The following is a 22,788-nucleotide window of genomic DNA, read 5'->3' on the forward strand; positions in this document are numbered from 1 at the left end:
GACGGTTTTATGGTTACGTGTGGTATGTGATAAGACTTGACTGCTCCAGTTTCTGCATGCTGCTATTCTCCCATATCCCTTCTGAAAGGTAGGGGGTTAAGGGGGGAGGGTATTGGTGCACATTCAAACCGCTCCCTATCGACATATGTTCCTTTGAGAGACAACCATAGCAGCAACATGTTCGACATGACAAGCTGATGGCTACCTCAGCCATGAGGGATTTCAATGGGCATGACTCCGTACCCACATAGAGAATTTTGTTTTCATAAAAGTAAAACTCCACCCCCTCCCGAGACAGAGATGGATTCATTTCAAAGATCCGGGCCTGTCTAAACGCTGTGAAATTGTCTCCCGGTTGCCCTCATTGTAGTGCGGAGCAGGCAGGTCAAACACATTTTATACGCCATGCATTGCCTTGACATATCAATTATACTGCATGTCCATGCATTCCACAGCTTATTCGTGCCATTAAATTCCAACTTTCTTTGCCTGTCTTTAATGCAACGTACAACCCTTCCGGTAAGAAATCAAGACACTAATAATCTTTCAATAGAATTATACAATAGGTTACATTTTAAAATTTGTATATACAGTCAAAATATTGCTTAAAATATATTTTTTCTATTTGATCTGGCCCTCAGTTTGCTTTTTACAAACTACGTCAAGAGGTTTATGCATTTAAATGAGAGCTCTGAGTATGGCCATTGTACTTAAATCAACTCAAGAGTTTGTGTGTTTTGGAGGGGAAGTGTCCTCCTTTTATTTGTACAACAGATTAGCATTTAATTGTTGGCCTGTCCTGTGGGCTGGCCGGGGCTGAACTGCGGAAACCTGAAAGCTCCATTATCTCAATAGCGACTCCATTTCATTACACCAACCGCTTAATGAATGCCACGCTGCCAGCCAACGAAACCGCTTGGATGTGCGCTCCACAGTCTGTCTTCTGCCGCGTTTTAAATTCGCACATTACCCCAGATTAAGTCTATTGACTTTACGAGTGCAGGGGGTTTGCCTGTGTGATTATTAAGCGGGATAACAAGCCTGTGTCACAAACGTCCTGGTTTCCTTCTGTTTGCAGTTAAAACAGAGCCAATGAGCAGCACTGAAATCACCACCTCTGTAGCAGACGGCTCCCTAGACGGCTTCTCAGGATCAGGTATGACACACACACACACACACACACGGTGCTGTGCGAGATGATCTTAGAGATGAATGACTGATAAGAAGAGGCACAGGAAGTGTTGGACTGCTAAACGTCTAAACTCAATACCCAATTTATGCATGTGAAGTGGAATATTTGGTTAATGGTGGTTTCATTTTACCAATGGAATAACAAATAATGGACGATAAATCTTAACTTGCGGAGAAACACGTGAAGTGTAAATTACAGAAATGAAATGCCTTTTTGTACTCAAAGTCTTTCAAAGAAAAATGCAACAGATTTTTCTCAAACCACAAAAATAGCTTGTGTTGTAAACGTTACACTCTCAATGGTATATTTTAAAATGAGCGCATACAAATTTAGGTGGATTTGCTCCATGTTATAGACCGCTCACATTACTTACTAAGCAAATGCCAGTGAATGTGAGAACTCTTTATGGAGTATTACATTCCTGCTAATTTGTCTTATTTCCCTACCTGTTTGACTTAGTACCTGATACTTTTATGTTAGACCTATATAAATCAAGGCTCGGACTTCTATCTCTGACAATATGAATGAAATGTAGTCATTTGAGACTCTGGTTTATACTCGGGGGATGCCGCAGTGCTGTAGTGTGTTTGTCCAGGCCAGGTGCTGAAGTGTGGGGAAAAGCTCCTGGTTTCAGGGTGTAGAGAATACAGTTACACAGAGCGGGATCTCCCTAACTAACTTTTACTGGAGATGTCACAGCCGATTATACACACAAAGCGTAACCATCAAAAGATTCGTAATGTATAGTGAAAGCTCAGACTGAAGAGAGACAACCTGCAAAAGCTAATGCACAAAAACTTGTATACATGATGGTGTATACTTTGTGTATGCAATCTTATACATGTATGTTCATTCTAATGATAACAATAAACAACGAATAATTATTAATAATAAACATCACTAATTCAAAAATTGTATGCACGTTGCATTGGTGTGTTTGAGGTATAAACCAAAGTTACACATGTACAGTTTATAAATACATAGCCTTGCAGAAAGACTACAGAATATTTAACAAATATTCAACAAATAACTAATAAAATTGTAGTCAAATGTATGTTTTATTTACAGGAAGCTTTTTGTTTTTCAATTAATTTTTTTTGTATATTTGAAAGCATATTCTCTGATATGCCAAGAAAATTAGTCCGAAAGGTACCTTTAAAGTTTTTGTCCATTTTGTATATACACCTGATATTTTAAAGGTTTATTGTAACCTGCGGGGGCATTAAAAACTAATATTGCAAAAATGTTACTTTTGGCCACTACTTTACAATAAACAACATAAATTCTATTATAATTATAATAATGATAATACTATTATTAGCATTAGTTTACAGAGTTTTCTCAGTGTACCTTTAAGAGAACTAAAATTCCAGCCCTAGAATTCCCAGATTTGAGCCGTGCATTTAGTGGCACATCAAAAGATCTCATGTTGGTGTTCAGTGTTTGTGTGGGTTTACTGAATGGCCCTCCATGCCGTCATTAATCATAAATATTCTTTAAAAAAATATTTATTTCTGATTAAAGCTGCTTGTGTTTAATACTTACCTGTAATCAGGCCTAGTGGCTTCTTATTGTGACGTCAACTTCAAGCCCTTCACTGACCAGTGCTATACATCATCCTCTATTTGTGTGTGTGGACACTGGGCCCTTCCAATCTGTGTTGGTTCTTATGTGTACAGTCAGCAGAAAAGCCTCCCATATTACCTGATTATTTTCCTTCGTTATTGCTCTTCATTTTTCAACTTAAAATAAGGTTAGCGAAATAAATAGTGCAACGCAATGTAATTACAGTTGCCTTGGATTCCAGAAGTTCTGTTGGCAAAGACTAATATTTACCTTATTTTTTAATGTCGAATATGTGCTTGACTCTTCTCTCCGCAGCCATTGGAAGCAGTGGCTTCAGCCCAAGACAAACTCACCAGTTCTCTCCCCAGATTTACCCTTCCAAGTAAGACTCCTTTTATTTTTCTTTAAAAAATAAGCAGCATCCAACTTCATTTGGACCTTTAATTAGATCCTTCTGCCAGATCTTGGACTCTGCGGCCGCTTTGTTTGCATTGATCTCTGCAGCTTGCGCGCTCCAAAATCTGTTGTAATTATAATCTCGCAACATTTTCCCCCCTGATTTATTTTTCTTTCGCAATGTATATCAGCTGCTTAATGGCTGTATTTTTCTCCGTTTCACAGTTAGGCCAAATATTTATGATTAAGTAGCAGAATGGCAGAGAATGTATCTGTGAGCAAATTTTACGATGTGTGCTTTTGGGTAAAATGTCTTTCTCCGATCTTTTGCCCTACAACAGCAGACCTTATCCACACATTCTTCCGACTCCTTCCGCCCAAAATATGGCAGCGTACGGACAGACGCAATACACCACAGGAATGCAGCAATCTGCAGCCTATGGCTCGTACCCTCAGCCAGGACAGCCCTATGGAATTCCAGCCTATGGTAACTGCTCAAAGACATTTTTTTATTTCAGTTAGCTTGTTATCTGTTCTTTGAAGCTTTGTAATCCAGGATTTCATTTGCTCTTCACTCAAACAGATTCAAACTCTCACCATAGTAAAACGTGTCCGTTGGTAACCATAGGTACTATACCAAAGTTGATAACATGATTGTTATTATCGCAATAAACCAATTTTCTTTAAAAATTGGTCTTGTTTTTATGAAATGTTACTTGTTAAAAGTTTAACTGGTTATTTGAAGACCATAATTGTACGAACTGTAACTAATAAAATTGAATTGAAGATTATAGCTACCTTTTTTTGTAAAGCAAGCATTCAATGTTCCTGATTCATTTTAAATTAGATTTTTAATTACCAGTAAAATGTACTAAAATGATGCAATCTTAAACAAATTGGAGCTAAATCAATCTGAAACTTTGCATGTTAGATTATATTTAACAACATGCTGATAATAGGTTATGCAAACACTAGGGAAAGTCCACCCAAAAATGAGAATTCTGTTATGAATTACTCATCCTCGATTTGTTCCAAACCTAAAGTCAAAATTTATTTGTTATGATAAACACGAAGATATTTAAAATATAAAATATAGTATAAAAATGTTAACAACTGACATATCTGAAGCACCATTGACTACAATATAGTAGAAAAAATTTAAATGGTTGTCAAAGATGTCCCAGAACTGTTTGTTTTCCCAAAGTCTTCCAAATATATCTTTCTGTGTTCAACAGCACAAAAAATATACAATATTATATATTTTTCTACTATGGTAGTCAGTGGTGCCCCAGAAATCTCCGTTGGTAACGCTCTTCCAAATATCTTTCTTTGTGTTCAACCAAACAAAGACATTCATTCAGGTTTGGAACAATTTGAGGGTGAGTAAATGATGAGAGAATTTGTGCTGTGCCCTAAATGTTTTACTCAAATTTAGTAGTTTCCTAAATCACAGCAGATTCTGCCGATTCAGAGAATCATCCATAAAGTTGATTGTTTCATGCTTATTTAACAGAAATTAGAAAATTGATGTTTACAGTGCTGTTACACTTCCAGAACCCGACCTCAACTATAAATATTCAGGCCAAGGGATTGAATGTTCTGAAACCTTGCGCGCAGATAAAGTTGTTTAGGTAGATCAATCTTAGATGTGCTCCAGAGAGTTCTTTAGGTTTGTTTGAGTGGAAGCAAACTGCAAACCTGCACTGGGCCTGATTCATTCTTATTCCTGATGTGCTGAGTTTGGTGCTAACAGTGCTTTATTGCAAAGTTACCATAAGTACCTGACGTGAAATGGTACTCACCGTCTATTCTGCACCAATTCTGTTTACAGTATAAAAAAATATTATTTTGGCTCTCGTAAACCACCAGTAGTCTCTGTCTCTGCTTGTCCAGTTGTTAGTCTCGCAAGCCAAGTTTGTCTATCCATCTGTTAATACATGTACTATGTGATGAAGCCGTCTTACCGTTACACTTTGATTTACTTTACACTACGGTTACAATTGTGCATCAAGAAATTATTTGCAGAACATAACTTTCTGTCAAAATTCCTGAATATCTTTAATACATCTCCAGAAGTTTTCTTTTTTACAATGAATGGGAATAAATGTTTTAATTTGCTCAGAATTTCTAAATAAAGCTTTGTCTTTCCTTTCAAGGAGAGAATCAATGATTTAAAGACGTTTTAACGCCAGGTTCAGTAATCATGTTTCTATATAAAGTACTTGCATATTATATATGATTAATAATAATGACATGGCAGGGATTTCTTTCCACTTCGTGCACTTGTTTTTGCCTTTCGTACCTCTAGCCTAGCTTGAATCATGGCCCAGTGAAAAATAGCCGCCATCTTTTCTTGTCGTGGACGGAGTAACACTGAGGACTGTGCATCATACTGCTCTGATGTCACTAACTGATTTAGGTCCATTGTGGGCAGGCATCAAGACAGAGAGTGGACTGACCCAGGCCCAGTCTCCAGGCCAGAGCAGCTTCCTCAGCTACAGCTCCGGTTTCTCCACACCTCAGACGGGACAAGCGCCCTACAGTTACCAGATGCAAGGTCAGAATCTCCCCTCTTTTCTTCCTCTGGTTTTGCGGGTAGAGTGGCAAAATAGAGGCATGATTCTTTTCCGCCCCCCTTCAAAAGAGGACACAATTAATGGCAGACACAGACCAAATCATAACATCCCCCAGCAGATGCTTGTATTGGGTTGTTTTTAAACACAGTCTTTTTTGCATTAGGCCATAAGAGAAAAAGGACAGATGGAAAAAATAGCTGGCTTATTCCCCCTATTAAGACCAGTCTTTTTCTCCACGTTTTGGCTCCGTGCTTGGCCTTGTATGTTCTTATAAATGTTTGCTTAAGAGGGAACACCCGGGACTCTTGTCTTTGAGGTCAGTTCATAGAAGTCAGATTTGTAAAGGGAATTCAAAGTGCGTCAGGCAAACCATCCACCACCCAGCGGGGACATTTCCCATGTGTCTCTATCTCTTCTTCTTTGTGCTTTTCTCAGAGTTTTCAACAGCGAGTGCTGTTCTGAGCTCTCTAATCTCCAAATAATGTGTGACGGTAGAAACATCTCCACGTTTTTGGAAAGTGCTCCGGATCATCTCACAATAAATTATGTGACACATGCGGTCTGTGGAAGCTTCTTTCCATGGCTCATAAGTAAAAACCGCTAATGCTTCAACACCAGGCCTGTAAATGTTACTCTGACTCGACCGCTGCCATCTTAAGGCCTGTTCACACCGTCGAGATGAGACGTGGCGAATATAAATCTAAAATGTTTGCAGATAGTCAAAATGCTGAATTTTCTCAAAATGCAGAATACCATTATATTATATCATATATTCTTTTTTATTTTGAAATAAAAATTCAGGGCTTAAAATGATTAATCGTGTTTAATCGCATCTAGAATAAAAATTTGTATACATAACATATGTATGTGTACTGTGCATATACATTTTTTAAACATGGATATATTTAAGTAAAATATAAACTATATAATTATATAATTTAAATGTATATATTATTTGCACAGTAAACAGACATATATTATGTAAACACAAACCTTTATTCTAGATGTGATTAATCGCTATAAGTTGTTTAACATCTCTAAAAAAACTTGAATAGTCTTTTAAAGAATACTGTAGTTTATCCCAAAATGTACTTATTATTTATTCACCCCGTTAAAGACTCTTTATAAAAGTACTAGAATGACCTGTCCTGGTATGAAAACGCATTTCAAACAGCCTAAATAACAACATATGTTTTCTTGAGTGAACAGTTCCTTTAAGAGCACTTATTTGGTTTCATCCCATACTGACTTTTAGTATAGATCATCCACTGACACTGAGGTGCCTCAGTCTGCCATACATAGCCCACACAGCAATAAACACATTAGCCACTAACTGCAAAAGCAGATGACAGATGACCATTAACCAGACCAGTCTGTCCCTATCGGCTTCCTCCTGATGCCTCATCGATTGGGCAGGTCTGGACTCACAGGAAGAGTCTGAACGCGGTAGCGTAGACCACCCCCCTCTATACAATACCAACTGCTGTCCTATTACCCCAGTAGAGGCCGACTGCACCCAGCTGTCAGAGGGAATACAATTAAATTAATGTTTTTACCCAGCGCTTTCATGTCTAATGGAACGGCACTGGGTTTCTGAGTCTAGAAGTGTAACACAGAAGGATCTTTCGTGCTTCAAATGGTCAGGGAGTCAACACAGAGGGATGAACCGGGGCTAGTTGTCACACTCCAGTGAATATTTTAAAGGTTGGTTTTCTTATAAAGTCTTGCTTTCTTTAAGTTTATTGAACAGCATATTGATCTGCTTTATTAAAATTTCAATGATTATGAAACACAAACAGAACAAATTGGAAAAGATAATGTTCATAAATGTCTAATTATTGTTTTTACAATTTGCTCTGGTCTGACGTTTATAAAAAATTATGCATTTTTTCTTTACTTCACATCTGCGTCATGTTCACTTATTTTAGAGTTTGCCAACAGTAATAAGAAAGTAAGATTTTTTTAATATACATAAAAATACATTGCTAGAGGAATTTTTTTGTGTAAACAGACTTTGTTACTGAGATAAGCCTTACAACAACTTGTGACAACTAGCCCCGATCTCCCCACCACAGAATAAAGAGAATTATCAGAATTGTTACTGGCCCCATTTCAGAAATACCAATCTACTATTGGTCTGTAATTTTCTCTCTGTTAGTGGAGATTTCCTACATGCCAACAAATTTTTGCACTCGACTGAATTTCCCTCTGTTCATCCAAGTATAAATTGGGAATTCATTTTTTATTTTCACACCTGTTTGAGCTTTGCTTCCCTTGCTGCGAGCTTAATAGCTATGAAGCACGAAAGAGGGACTTCACTGACCGATTTTCACCGCGACCAGATGATAATTACGGCAATGATCGGGCCTCCCTCCATTCCGCACACAGTGTGAGAGAGGCAGCAGACTGCTTTTTAAAGAAGCCCATCTGGACTTGATCGCCAGCTCCCCAGAGAGGCCTACAAAACCTCTGCTACAAATATTGTGCACTGATGATAGACATAGCCCATGGCAAGAGGACTGATCAAGCAAAGCAAATGGACTCCCAATTGCAGAGGCCATAAGGAGAGCCAGTGTCTCGTCTTAACTGAACTAACTGGACCAAGACAGAGAGGATGGGGGAAGGAACGGGGGTTTTGCCCCTGGGAAAACCAGACCTCTCCCCAGCATGGAGTCATTCTTTTGGGACCGGAGGAGGTCTTGCTGGGCTTTTATGTGGCTCCGTGCTCTCTCCGGAGCCAACTACTATCCCATAAGTCCTGGCTTTTATGAACTGTGGATTTAGCTAATTTGTTGTGTGACGGATGACTGTTGAGTTTGATGACTCTCACATTATGTGAGATGTGAGAGACTGTGTCTGGAGAGGAAAACCAAACATTTCTGAAGCAAATAGTGGGAGTAGAGATAAAGAGAGCAAAAGAGAGAGAGAGAGAGAGAGAGAGAGAGTATACATAAAAATAAGATAGCAAAAAAATCTATTTTCCTAATGACCAAAAGAGAATTTGGTCTTTTTCACTGAATACTTCTTTTCTACTGATTTTGAAATTGATTTTGATCTTAATGTTAAAATACAGCTCCGGAAAAATGAAGAGACCCCTTCAGTTTTGCCAATGCTGCATTTCAACAAGCATTAAAAAAGCGTACAACTTGTTTTCTTTGGAAAATTCAAGATCTGAAAACATTGCTTTTTCATATTTCTTTCATTTTTCACCACTTTGTCTTGTTTTCTGCAAATAATGCAAATAAAAAAAATTATGTAAAAGAAATAGTCAATTCAAGACAACTGAAAATTATGTGAGTGGCCTCTTTATTTGAGCCTGTTCATTTCGTGAACATTTTACATTGGAAATGCATCAGTGCAGCTGTTCATTCGCTTACAATCTGTTAATGTTATGAGAAAATGCTTCTGGGAAAATCACTTTGTAAGCTTTGAGAAAACTTCTGACCCGGGGCTTGATGTGATTACAACACAACAGAAGCAATGAAGATTTCATACCTTCAGGCTGTCCCGTTCCCTATAACTCATGTCACGTATGTTATTAAGTCATCAGATGCTATCTCTCCATAAAGAGATTTAATTACCCAGAAGGTGCTTCTCCGGGCAGCTTGAAAAGCAGACAGATATGCATATTCAATGAGGCAGGATGTCAGGTAAAAGACCACCCTACCCCTCCCGTCCCCCCCACGGAGAGGATAACACACAACAGTGCCACTGTTTCTGTTATTGTAAGGGTAGCGATGGATGAAATAATAGACCCGACCCCCTTTCCGACCATCAGATCTGATCACTGATACAGAGACAAGAGATAGCAAGAGAAAAAGCCACTGTTGTATCCCACACACATACACACACAGACTTACAATCATGCCCCTATGATACCAGTAAGGCTTTGTTTTAAATGCCATTGAATTGGTTGTTGGATCTTCCCCCATTCAACAATTGAAAAAATCTCATTCATTACAAAAACGCACAGTTTGTCTACTTTTCCACCATTTGACTGTTTTATGTTTGTCTTTTCTTGTAACTGATCTATATCTGTTGTATCACATCTGATCAGTTTTTACCCTGCATATGGAGATAACTCACCATTATGTCTTTCACTCGTAGGAGGCAGTTTTACAACAACTTCAGGGCTTTACGCTGGAAGCAATTCCCTCACAAATTCGACCGGGTTCAACAGTACACAACAGGTAGCTATTATAACATTTTCTATATCTGACTCTGGTCCGCAGAGCATGTTGAAATTCCCTCCGTGTCCACCGGAGGCTGTCGCATTTTGGCTTCCGCAAGCCGTATTTCCTCCCGCCTCCTGGAAGCTTTTATAGAACATGTGTACGCTTGTATATTACTCACATGATATGAATCACTCTAAATGTCCCGACCACTGTACGCGAGGATTACCTCTTGCTCTTTGTGTATGAATTATGCCACAAGTGGTGGAGAAGGAGAAAAGAAGTGAAGACAGATCACTGTCCAGATGTAGCACACGGGAGACATATGGTCACGTTTACGTTTTGGAATCTGCGCTGTGAAGTAGCAGCGTCGCTGTATGCCTATCTCACGTTACTTCCTTGATGTCTTTTTGCAGGACTACCCCTCCTACCCTGCTTTTGGCCAGAGTCAGTATGCACAGTATTACAACAGTAGTCCATACACCTCTCCGTACATGACCAGTAACAACACTAGCCCCACCACGCCCTCCACCACGGCTACCTACACCTTACAGGAACCTTCTTCAGGCATCACCAGCCAGGCCCTTTCAGAGCAACCTGCGGGTAAGAGGCTTTGGTGGATTTGTTTTAGGAAAATAGGTGGGTGGGACGGTCCTGAAACCGCTTGGCTAGTTGGCTGGTTTTGGGTTATAAATGATTGTGAATTAAGAATTAACTTTAAGTAACGGAATTGACGCACAAATACCCTCCTGTTGCAATTTCTTTAAACTAAATGGTACCTAGAGCATAACCTGATCTACTAAACTCAGATCTGCCACTGCCATGAACACTGGAGGGGTAAATGGATCCAGCCAGAATGTTAATTTGCCTTTTTATTTTCCACCTCTGATACACTTTTTTCCTCTTTTTTTTCTTCAGGAGAGTACAGTACAATCCACAGTCCATCAACCCCCATTAAAGATTCAGATTCGGATCGATTGCGTCGGGCCTCGGATGGAAAGTCACGTGGCAGGGGGAGAAGGAACAATAACCCATCCCCTCCTCCCGACTCTGACCTTGAGGTATTGGACCTCTACCGCACTGTCAGTTTCTCATACAAGCTGGAATCGGAGAGTTCAAAATAAATTATTACCATGAAACATTTGATTATGAAGAATTATCTTTCACTCTCTGGTTTAACGTAAAATAAAAGTCTGAGATGGCAAGTGAAAATAGTATTTTGCATTGCGGTAAATTAATACAAATTGTAGTGCTAGCAAAATAATTTAGAGAAAAATTAAAGTTTTTTTAATTTATCCTCGTATTGATTAATAATGACATTGCACTTGAACAAGTTTGTGCGAAATCTAGTAATCCATCATTTGTTAATGTTCATCTTGCCGACATTTTTTAAACATCTTGCATGCTTCAAAGGATCCAAAGTTACACATTTGCTTACATTCGCTGCCTTGCAAACGCCTTGCAGAATTATACTTATAGTAATTTCACATCTTAACATTAACTTTTGTTTTTAATCCCAAAACTTCCAGAATTTGATTTTGAATCCCTGCAAACTGCTTTTGTACTTCACTTTATACAAAAGAGTGCAGTTGATTCAGAAATGTTTAGCACTGATTTTAGCAAATGCACTGATGACAACGACTTTAAGAAGTATTTTGCTCTTAAATGTTTGGTTCTTAGTAGAAAATTTATAGTAGTCTTTCTCTGCTGTACAGAACACATTCGTGGTCGTTTAATTACCATGACCTGGATCTCAGGACGGGTTTTGCCCCCATTAGCAAGCTGACATCATAGCATGTTAACAAATCTAGTTAATTAGTTTGTTGGTATTGATTGTGTTAATGCATCGGGGGAAGGAGATGGATGGTCTGGTGGTTGCTCTTCCCGCAGTTGTGGGGTGCTGTGGTGACCGAACGTGTATAGATCCCAGGGCACATGAATCTATGCACCCTTCCTATTGACAATCAGATCATCTTGCATGCTGAGTGAGCCATTGATTTTGCTCTTTCTTTTCTCAGCGCGTGTTCATTTGGGATTTGGATGAAACAATCATCGTTTTCCATTCCTTGCTCACTGGGTCTTACGCCAACAGATTCGGAAGGGTGAGTGATGCAGCAGACACGGGCAAATATTGCAGCAGAGTTTAACAAAACACACTGAAAAGAGGGACTGTTTGGGTTTACGGTTCAGCTTCGAGGAACTCTGAGATCGGGTAATTGTTTCTTTTTTTAATAAGTTGGAAGAGGCCTCGCAAGCATTTGGCTTGGCCCGCAGCTGTCTGAGTTATGTGGCTGATACAGGCAAGGATTACAAGCCAGTTGCACAGGGTATGTCCGTTGACACTTCCTACGGGTTTTCAGTATTATAAAAAATCCTGCATTGTAAGTTTTATAAGTGTTTGCTTTAACTGCCATTTGAAGAGGTTAGATTGTTATAGAATATCAACAATAGATTCAATTATTTATATTAATTATATCGGTTGGGTTATAAAAAATTGACGTCATCATACTATTTAGCAGGATCAATGGGGTCGTGAATACGTAATGAAAAGTTTACTTCTGCGCTGTATTTGTTATTTTATTTGAACGTCATAGCTATATTTGAACCTTATAAACAAACAATTTGGGAAATACGGCAATCTCCGATTCTCAGGCTTTTTAATGAGCTCATAGCTTTATTTGACTTGGGAGACTGCTTACTGAATTCACCTTATTATATTTTCCCAAACACACACACACACATTTAATGCAGCTGTAATCTGAATTCAATATGCACGTGTTGTTAGACTTTCTTTGTGAGAAGAATGTAAAAAGCTGCTTCCTAGTTTGAGGGAAATAAATCACAGAAGTGGCATTTTTTGGCTCTTGAAGGGTTTTCTTTGTGGTGAGTATAGATGACAGCAGCGCTCGTATGTCAGTGGAACGGGGCCCGGCGGCTTGTTTGTTCTCTTTGTTCCTTAGACAGGGTGTTTGATGGGGGTGTTGTTTTGTTTTAAGGGTGAGGGAGCTCTGGACCTCGACCCTGCACTGTTTATTTACTTTATCTCAGCTGAGCATGCTGGGTAAAGAAGCAAAACTAGTGCCTCAACATGAAATGAGATGTGTTGGCGTCCAATCTCCCACACATACATGCACATACACTCATCTTGGCCATTGAACTTTTCTTTCTTCCTTCCTTCCTTCCTTCCTTCCTTCTTTCTTTCTTTCTTTGTCTTGCTCACTTTGCTGTCATAATTGATTACGCATTGCCCTCCTACCCAAAATATACTTATCCCATCCACAACATCAAAGACCAAATAATGCTCTCTTAAACCATATCAGCGTACTCATCTCAATCCCCTTACATTAAACCCAAGGTGCTTCACATTTCTCCAATATGGGCCTTAATATAAACAGTGAGAAACTCACCAAAATGTATCTCCTTCAAGCATGCTGTTGAGGAAGAGCCCTATAAATAGAGCTATGCCGGAGAGCTCACCGCTGTGGTTATCAGTTATCCTAATTGGCATCAGAGTTCTCTCCCATAAAGCTGATGGCTCGGGCCAGCTGTGTGGCCGTCAGCCTGGAGGGGAGAGCCGCGGGGTGAGGGGGATTTTAGAGGGGAGGACCTGGCGCCCTCTGCCGCGACGCTGATGTGTGGGGACAGGTGGTGACGGCAGCAGAAGACCCTCTGGCACTCCGGGCCGCTTGTATTCTTAACTCTCTTGCTGAATGATTGTTTAGATTTAATTGGAGAGGATCTGCCATGCCGGAGAAGTGCACTTTGCATACCTCTCACCACCAAACCTGCTTTTATTAACTGTCAGATACACACGCAGGTGTTTATATTAAGCTGACTGAGTGGCAGGCTTGAAATAGACTGGAGGGGAGGAATATTCAAACGTGTTGTTTGCTTTAAACATTACCACCCATAGTGCTATACAAAGCAAAGAACTACATCAGGTTCGATTTCTAAAAGTGGTTATATATATTACATTATGTGTTTAATAATGTTTTTATTAATTCTCATGCATGCAGTTTTATTGCACAAAATAAAAAATAGTTTTAATTCATTCAGGTTTGTTGACACTATATTATGTAGACATTTGTTTCACATAATAATCAGTTTGATCATTGTTTGAAAATACAGGTTGATCATTACACAACATTTTATTCTATGAAATCAAGTTCACATTTGACTTTTATCAACACAGTAATAATCCATATACAGAAGATGGTTTACAAGTAATGCAAGATCCAAAAGTGTGTGAACCATCTGTTAATACCCATTATCAGTGACTTGGGCATTCTGTTCTACTTGTGTGGTTTCCCCTCCCACTATCCGCAGTTAAAACATTTTCATTGTCAGCGTGGATGTAATCAGTTAAAAGCTCAGCCGCTTCTTCAGGTGGGTTTAAGCTTTAATCCCTGCGCACAGCTTTCTGACTCAGCACAGCCGCACAGACACCGAAATAAATCCCCTCTTTCATTTCATCTCTGCTGTCCTGTCCCCTTCACGCACTCGTTGTATCCTCTTAATGAAGAACCAGAGAACGGCCACTGATAGAGACATAAGCCCATGTGGAATGAAGATTACGAAAATGATTTTAAACCGAATGCTTGACTAATGCATAAACGCTCATTTAATAAGCCCTGTGGTCGCTTTTAGCTTTTACTATAGGGTTACTTTGTCCTTACGCCACTGGATCTATTTTCTCCATGTGCACTCCAATGAAAGCTTAGCAGTTTGAATGCTTTCCGATCAAGCACTATTGACAACATTCAACGTACTTTAACTTTGTTAACTAATCTGTTTAGATTTTTTTGTTTTTAAAGAAGCTTAAAAGGACAGTTTTGGAACATTATTTACTCGCCCTCGTGTTTCAAATCTTTATATGCTTGTAACCAACCAGTTCTAGCTCACTAACTGTTTGCAATGGTAGTCAAAAGTGCCCCAGAACTGTTTGCTTTCCTACATTCTTCAAAATATCTTCTTTTTTGTTCAACAGAACAAAGCAGATTTTCCTACTATGGTAGTCAATGTTGGCCAGGAACTGTTTGGTTACAAGCATTCTTTTAAATATCGTTCTCTGTGAACATCACAAAAAAGACATTGATGCAGTTTTGGAAGGTGAGTAAATGATGACATAATTTACATTTTTGGGTGAGCTGTTCCTTTAATACAGTATACGTAGCAGTCACTTCAATCTACGCACAGTATCAACTCTAACTCAGCCACTGAGATGACCATTACTGCTGGTATTGCATTACTGTGGAAACAGAATACATTAAAAAAGAGAAGAGTCCATTATATTTGGAGTGAGTAATCCATTTTGATTACTGCCAATCCACAGGTTCATACATTACTCGGTAAAGCAGTTTCGCGAAGGAAAAATGTGCATCTTCCCGTTTCTATTAAATTCCCGCCTTGAACCTTTTACAAATAGTTGGAAAAATACTTTATCTGACGTGAGATCAGATTGTGGAGGGGGGTTGGGGTGAGATGCATCAGTAGTAATGTGTGGAAAGATGATCTAGAGTCGGAGGTGTATAGACGGCTACTGTATATGTATGATGGCACTTTGACCTCAAGTTACTTTCGGCACGTCTAAGATGAGTTTTAATAGCAAAATAAGCTCAGCCTCCTTTAACAGAGTGCTTTTTAGCAATTTATAATAGAGCCTTGCTAGTTAATTGTAGTTTTTATGTTATTCTAATGTTTCTTATCTTTCTGTATGTTATTTATTCATATATTGATTATTAAAATTGAGCAACAAACAGTATATTTTAATATACAGAGCAAAAATTTCTTGCATTGTCCTATTATTTGGATTGACAGGATATATCAGCCCTGATCATTGGCTGTTTTGGAACTATCATCCAATAGCTGATAATGTAAAAAAATGCTTTTATTGAACCAATACCGATTATTGACCGATATATCAGTGCATCTTTAAAATTTCAATGTCCATAGCATATTGTTGCTCATCATTCGACTTTCACTCATTCGACTTTCAAAAATTGGACTTTACAAATGTATTATTTTGTATGTTTTATTTTTTTCAGGATCCACCAACGTCGGTTTCATTGGGACTGCGAATGGAAGAGATGATCTTCAACTTGGCCGACACACATTTCTTCTTCAACGACTTAGAAGTAAGTCCAGCACGCTTCGTCTCCTCAGGGGTCCCCTTTTTTCTGCGCTTACTGTCGCAGGTTTCGCCCCCCGTGAAGATTTTCTAATACTGTGATTACTTCTCCAGCCCGCTTTCTTAGTGGCAATATTTAAAACCCAGCCCCAATGGATAAGTCACAACAGAGTGTATACATTACATTACGAGCAAAAGAGCAGTCCATTAAACTTTAAGCCAAAGCATCAACAACCATTTAATAGCGGGGTGCCTATTTCTCGCTAACGTCCCTCAGTGGTGAAGTATTACCTCTGAGCCCATGGGACACTATGAATTTTACATGCGCTTTCAGTCTCCCAGGTCTGCGCCCACCGTTGCCCCACCTTCCCCCAATTTGTCAGCTTCTAATATTTCTGTACGGGCTATGCCTGTCTGCGTGTCATGCTGTGTACTCGGTGTCTCTGTCCGCCTGGCCGCAGTCACGGTCTGAAAACTGCTCCATGGCCCGCAGCGCCTGATTCATGTTGGATCAGTGTAAAATCTGCCCCCAGGGGCAGTTATTGAGAGGGTATCTAGGTGTCTTTCTGACCCTATTGGTCAGGGGTGAAAATGAGACCGGTGGGGTGGCTTCCATGATTGGCATTGCTCCATGTGTTCATAGCAGTCAGGTTCAGTTTGACCCGATCTGGTGTTGCTTAAGCTACTGTAGCAAATTATTCTGAGTATTGGACATTTCAACCCTTAAAGGGACAGTTCACTCTAAAAAAAACATTATTAATGCTTGTGTTGTTCGAAACCCATATGACAATTGTCTACACAAAATGCAATACACCTATATGTATATATATTCTTCTGTATATAGTATATGTATAGAAGTCTTCCAATGTGCTATAAATCATAATTCAATAAATTATTAATTTAAGAGTCTGATTCTACAATCTCGACAGTTGACAGATTATTGAAAGTGAAGATTTTTAATACAAACTAAATCATTTTTTGGTCTTTTGTAAGGCTTCAAAGCTTAACTCCCCATTTATTGCAAAGAAAATAACCTTACACAGTCTTCAGAATTGAAAAAAAGTATAGGTTTTAATAATACAACATGAGCGTGAGCAAGAACACTTGTCCAACCTAGACTCTGCCGGCGAGCCGCCCTCCCTCTTCCCCAGAACCCGACTCTGCTGACCCAATGATTGTCCTCTGTGTCCTGCTCGAGGTTGACCCTGCCATGGAAGAAATGTTTTGTTTAATACTTCAGTGTGAGGAGAAGTATTGCAAGTCTGCCAGGTTTCATTAGTCTACGTCCCCGCTCGGCTTTTACTGCCACGAGAACCAGGGAGAAAGCAAATGTTTGTGCTGCCCGAGACACAAGAGTGACGGCGAGATTCCAATCGCGCTCATCTTGATCAAAGTTAATTGCCTGTTAAATATTTCCGTATGTTTGGCCGCCTCAAATCGCGCGGCACTTTCTATAATAAGTCTGCTTTTTTGGGAATAAATGACAGTTTTGTGACAAAGCTTATATGTGGCTTTTTCACAACATCTGTCCCGTATTTTGATTTTGTTTCATGTGTTTAGACTGCTCGCGTATGAATTGGCAGTTCTGGCATCTTGTAAAATTATTGGATTGTGCAATGCAAAGTTTTCCCGTCTGCTATATCTCAGCAACGGAATTATTACATTTCGTTTTGACACTTTAAAGCTGAGGACCTTCTCTTAAAACTACAATCGCATGTAATGGCGCAATACTTCACTTTTTGTACTTAATACCGCAACTGGATGTTTTGTAGTGTATTCAAGCGACTGCAATAAAGACTGCAAATACGAAAATGCAGAAGTTCAGAAAAATTCTGAACTGTAAATAATACCACAGCAGATATATATATATATTCCTGGCCTTTAAGAAATGCATACACTCAATGTAATTTGGTCGAAGTTGTAAAGGGATTTCCCCCACAGCTATACAAATGCCTGATGGTGTTCGTAACACAAGGCTGTCGTCTCTGTAACATGTACACAAGTGTGCAAATGACAGGCGGTAGTCCTTAAACACACCATCAGCCTGATTGACACCCTGAGTGTTTTTTTTACGACGGTCTTTCATTTGCTTTCTTTAGCCTTTGACTTGTGCCACACTGCAATGCTATTTTTTTTCAGGAATAAAATTTGTTAATAAATTTTGGTTTGGTTTTGTGATCCGCACGGAGGATACATTTTCTCGTGGTCACATCCTGTCTGATTAAAGCCTTGCTCTGTCTTGGCAATGCGCGGGGTCATGTTGCCTTGTGTCGTGTTACACCATTCTGCACAGTTGATGGCTTGTGTTATTTGTTTGTTGCCTGCTTTCTTGTGCGTGATTTGTTTAATCAGTTCTGATGATAACTGAAGAGGAATGAAAAGAAGTCAAATACAGCACACACACATGTCGCACTGACCCAGCACAAAAGATCGAGAGCACTGAACATGAGAAACAAAGTGGCAGAGATCTTTGTGAAAAAGAGACAGTCTTGTTTTTTTGGCTCACTTAATTATTGATATTGTACAATGGCAGAATATATTTCATGCTTGTCAGCAATGTGATCCTTGTATTGATCGCAGTATATTGATTCAGATTGCTTCATGAGAGGATTTTAGCGGTTATTTTCTGGAACCACAGATTTTGAACAAAAATATATTGATAGTGTGCAGGTCTCTAGATATTTTAGCTACTAACAAAAAAGATGTAATGTATTTCTTGAACATGCAATTTATATATTTTCTTTTTATATTAAATACATTATTGTTGTTTCTAAATAATGTAAAAAGGTATAGGCCTGTTTTGTTGTCAGGACACTTGACAACGAGTGTATCTAATGGTAAATGTAAATCAATAACACAATAAACACTTGAAAATGTAATTATATATGAATGTTGTTTATTTACATTAATTCATTTAGCAGACGCTTTTTCCCAAAGCGACTTACAGTTGAGGAATACAACATATTTAGTTGCATTGTATGCTATAACAATTGAATAGAATAAGATTAATTAAGAGTTAGAATTATTAATTTTGATCATTTTCTCTTGAAAAGAAAGCTTAGGTAAAATTACATGTGTCATACTATAATTTGCGCATTTTAAATACTGTACAAATAGTGTTTCTGTGCAGTCGTTCCAAAAGGTTTTTATCAATAATAAAACTCCTTTTTAAAAAGGACAACAAATAAAAAATGTGCACATGAGTACAGAAGTGTAACTATTTTAACATGCATCTCTTTAGTTATACAGTAATAACCAGTTGTGCAATAACTCTTGTATGCCGTCACCTCTATCTTGTGTGATATTTTGTGTTCAGTACCTGAGTGTAGGGACATCACAAGGATGAAAGCATTCTTGTGTGTTGGGTAAGAGGTGGAGTGCGGGCTGGTGTGTGGGAATGTGCCTCTCTGGAGGATCGGCTGTGCTCCCTCTCAGCGGGGAAGAGCCACGGCTCGCCGGGAGAGAAAACAACACAGCGCCGTGTGAAGGACAGAGTTCTTCTCCCTGGCTCTGAGCTCTGCCTCACTCTGAGGTGGGAACGGTTTCAATTAGCCCCGCTGTACCTCTGCTGATGCATACCTGAGCCAACCCGGTGACATCGCGAAGGACCCTGGGACTTTTGTAGCACCATGGGATAGAAGGCTTCGCTTATCATTTTACAGTGAGCGATTGGGCAGTGTTAGGTTCATGTGTGGTAATATGAGATAAAATTATGCTTTTATTTGAAAGAACTTTTTTGTGAGTATTTAACATCCTCTTCATTTTTCGTTGTACTCTTGGTTATTTAAGGGTGATTGTTATTTAATATACAGTATTTGTGGCCAATACCACAAGCAAATGTTCCATCAACATTCCTAGAGCTCTCTGGAGCAAACCAAAATAGAGGAGTGACTCTTTTGAAAGTGAAATAAGTCATTATCATAACTTTCCCTACACGTGTTGTGTTTTCGGGAACAGGATTTGACTCTGCGGACTGAATGTGTTTTTTGTCTAGACGCAGGTAGTATCTGTTGGCTGTCAGAGCTCAGCACGTCCCCGAGGCAGGAGCCCTGATGTGTTTTGGAATGACTAAAAAGAGAATGTAGAGCTTTCAAAGTTGCCCTGTCTATCTTCTTTCAGCATCTGGCCCCTTTTACCCACAGTAACCCACAGTACAGGGGTCTTAAAGCAATAGGGGTTGTGCGTCTGTGGAAAATGTAGTGTTAGAAACATTGTGATGACAAATTATGTTTACAATCAGATCTCTCGTCCTTTTAAAAACATTCAGATGCAAACTCGAGTTTTTAAAGGCTGTTTGGAATCATCTGCAATTCACAAAAAGATCCTAATGTGAAATGCTTTCATTTGATATGTTGAACCCACATGTTGTCAGAGGATTAATAAGAGCAAGTTTTTGCTTGTCTTCATGTTTGGACTGACTTTTGTTTTAACTGGCAATGTGCAGTGGAACACTTTGCATTTGTACGTGTCTATTGACTAGCCAATGACTAGATATCTTTACATGTGCGTTTTTGATTCTTGTAGCGTTTTTGCAGTGCATTTTATAATTTTGAGACCAAAATAGCGTTCCGTGTTTTTTCTCTCCGACTTTATTTAACTATACCTTTTCGTGTATGTACACGAGAGTGTAAAAAGCCTCCATTTTAGGAAACCTCTGTTTCCAGAGAGCTTTGTTTCACTCGGGTGTTTGAATTCCATGACTGTTCAAGCACAAACTGTGGATTGGTATGAAGTGGGTCTGAAGAACTTTCTTTGTTCTCCATATCCTGTGTCCGACCCACAGGTAAGCTGCACCCTCCCTATCTCTCTTTACCTCTCTCACTCTTGCGCGGGCCAACCGTGGTGGGAAAGTGAAGGAGGGGGGAAACACCCGGGGTCATGAACCCCCCTCACAGACCGGGGGATGACAGACCCTGCCAATGGAGTGCAGCATTGAGAACCTGCGAACCATGGATTGCGACTTTTCACATGGACTTAGCTTGTAGGCTTGGAGGAATGTTGTGATGATGGCTGTAATCACTCACACTGTGCCTTTGTTACCTGTGCTGCTCACCTGCATAGGTAGTCTGGAGTTTAAAATCTGGCCCGAGGAAAAAAGACCATTACCTCCTGTGCTACTAGAAAAAAAGAGTAGAAGCAGAGGTAGCCAGCAAGAGTAATGCAATACGGATGTTTCCATCTTCAACAGCAGGAGCGAAAGGGAAAGTGAGGTTTGTAGTTTTAAATAATCATTTTCTCTTTGACGTTGTGCAGCTCGCTCCCGAGCAGTCGGCAGCAAAGCCCTTCCTCTGGCCAACAGGAAGAATCAAGCGGTCCGGCCTGATTGCTTAATGACAGACGCCAGCGAACAAAGGAGGCTCTGATAGCTCGCATAAATGAAAAGGTTTCTCCAGGCCTGGATAGTCCGAGACGGAACTGAAAGGAGAATGAGAGCGAGAGAATGAAAGCTGATTCAAACGTGTTTATTTTGTAGTTTGTAAGGCCCCTCTTGGAGTTTCCCACAGTAGCTCTTTATGGATATTATTTGTCATTGTTTTCGTTCAGAGACGGTTTGATGAGCATGATTACAATTAAACAGCGAGACAAAGTGTTTGTGTAAGACGTAATTGCGTATGAATCGCATAGGAGGATCTTTACACAGCCTACAGTAGGAACATCTGGAGTCAGTTAGGAGTGATTGTAGGTTTTGTAAGAACCACAACTACGACGAAACAAGGACAAACTTTTTTACACCATGTACACGGTTTCCATTCACTCCCTTGAATTCACAGCCCTCATTTAACCTACAGTGTACTTGCCTCTTGTAACATTTATAGTATCGCATCCTTTCAAAAGAAAGATACCTTCAGCCACCCTTAAAGATCAACCACATGCTGTACTTAAGCACTTAAAGCTGGCCCATCCTCGGTCATTAGGCTTAACGGTGTTTACGAGTGCTTAAGAACCTGTCCTAATGAGTCTTGTGAGTTACTGTAAGACATTAGGACCGCTCGGCTCCATTAGGGTCCGGGTGCAGCTACCAGAGTGGCAGTCAAGTGGTTTATGTGGGCTCCAGCTGTGTGCAGTAATTGCTGGAGGTTGTGCATTTTTTCTCTGCCCTAACTTTCATCCTGGAGGTCCGGGAGCCTGTGAACTGTTAATTGCATGTCGTAATAACCACTGAATTAAAAGGCAATGTAAACATGTGGCGATACCGACAATGAGAAGAGCTCACATCAAGTGACTTAGCCAGCTGCCAACACTCCAACAATACACTAAAAGGGATAATTCACCCAAAAAGGAAAATTCGGTTGTCATTTACTCAACATCGTGTCATTCCAAACCTGTATGCCTTTCAGAAAACAAAATAAAATATTTTGAAGAATGTCCGTAAGCAAACAGCATGGGCCCTCGTTGAATTCCAATGTCCGGACACAAAACCACGGAGACATTTCTCAAAATATCTTCTATTGTTTTCCACAGACGAAAGAGTCAAACACGGGTTTTGATCAACTTAAGGTGAATAAAAGATGCAATTGTTTAGATATTTTGCAATGGTTTCATGAATGTATTAGCCTTTAGGAGCATTTTGTTATCGCAAATGTCCTTTAAACACATTTTGTCTTCATAATGACTAATACCCGAAAAAGAAAAAAAATGGTCTTTGAGTGAACCAGGGTAAAACGTTACAAAGAAGCCCCCGTTTTTCTATAACTATTTTGTCCTGTTCAAAGGTTATTTTAAGAAAGAAAATTTGTAAATCCCAAGTTTAAACATCCA

General features: G+C 39.4%; 1 protein-coding gene across 4 annotated transcripts in view; it reads left to right on the top strand.

Moving 5' to 3' along the window:
- The window catches only part of eya1 (EYA transcriptional coactivator and phosphatase 1), a 38,700-nt gene that overhangs the window by 8,048 nt on the left and 7,864 nt on the right, over positions 1-22,788 (top strand). For 2 of the 4 annotated variants that reach the window (XM_079447683.1, XM_079447685.1), the window contains 9 exons: positions 1,079-1,156; positions 3,074-3,140; positions 3,496-3,641; positions 5,574-5,711; positions 9,838-9,920; positions 10,319-10,505; positions 10,821-10,963; positions 11,921-12,004; positions 15,947-16,036. In XM_079447683.1, the coding sequence (XP_079303809.1) occupies positions 1,079-1,156; positions 3,074-3,140; positions 3,496-3,641; positions 5,574-5,711; positions 9,838-9,920; positions 10,319-10,505; positions 10,821-10,963; positions 11,921-12,004; positions 15,947-16,036 (1,016 nt within the window). The remainder of the gene's footprint in view (positions 1-1,078; positions 1,157-3,073; positions 3,141-3,495; positions 3,642-5,573; positions 5,712-9,837; positions 9,921-10,318; positions 10,506-10,820; positions 10,964-11,920; positions 12,005-15,946; positions 16,037-22,788) is intronic. The other 2 variants (XM_079447684.1, XM_079447686.1) reach the window with 1 other exon arrangement.

The sequence above is a fragment of the Barbatula barbatula genome (genome assembly GCF_947034865.1).
Source record: "Barbatula barbatula genome assembly, chromosome: 23".
Classification (NCBI taxonomy): domain Eukaryota; kingdom Metazoa; phylum Chordata; class Actinopteri; order Cypriniformes; family Nemacheilidae; genus Barbatula; species Barbatula barbatula.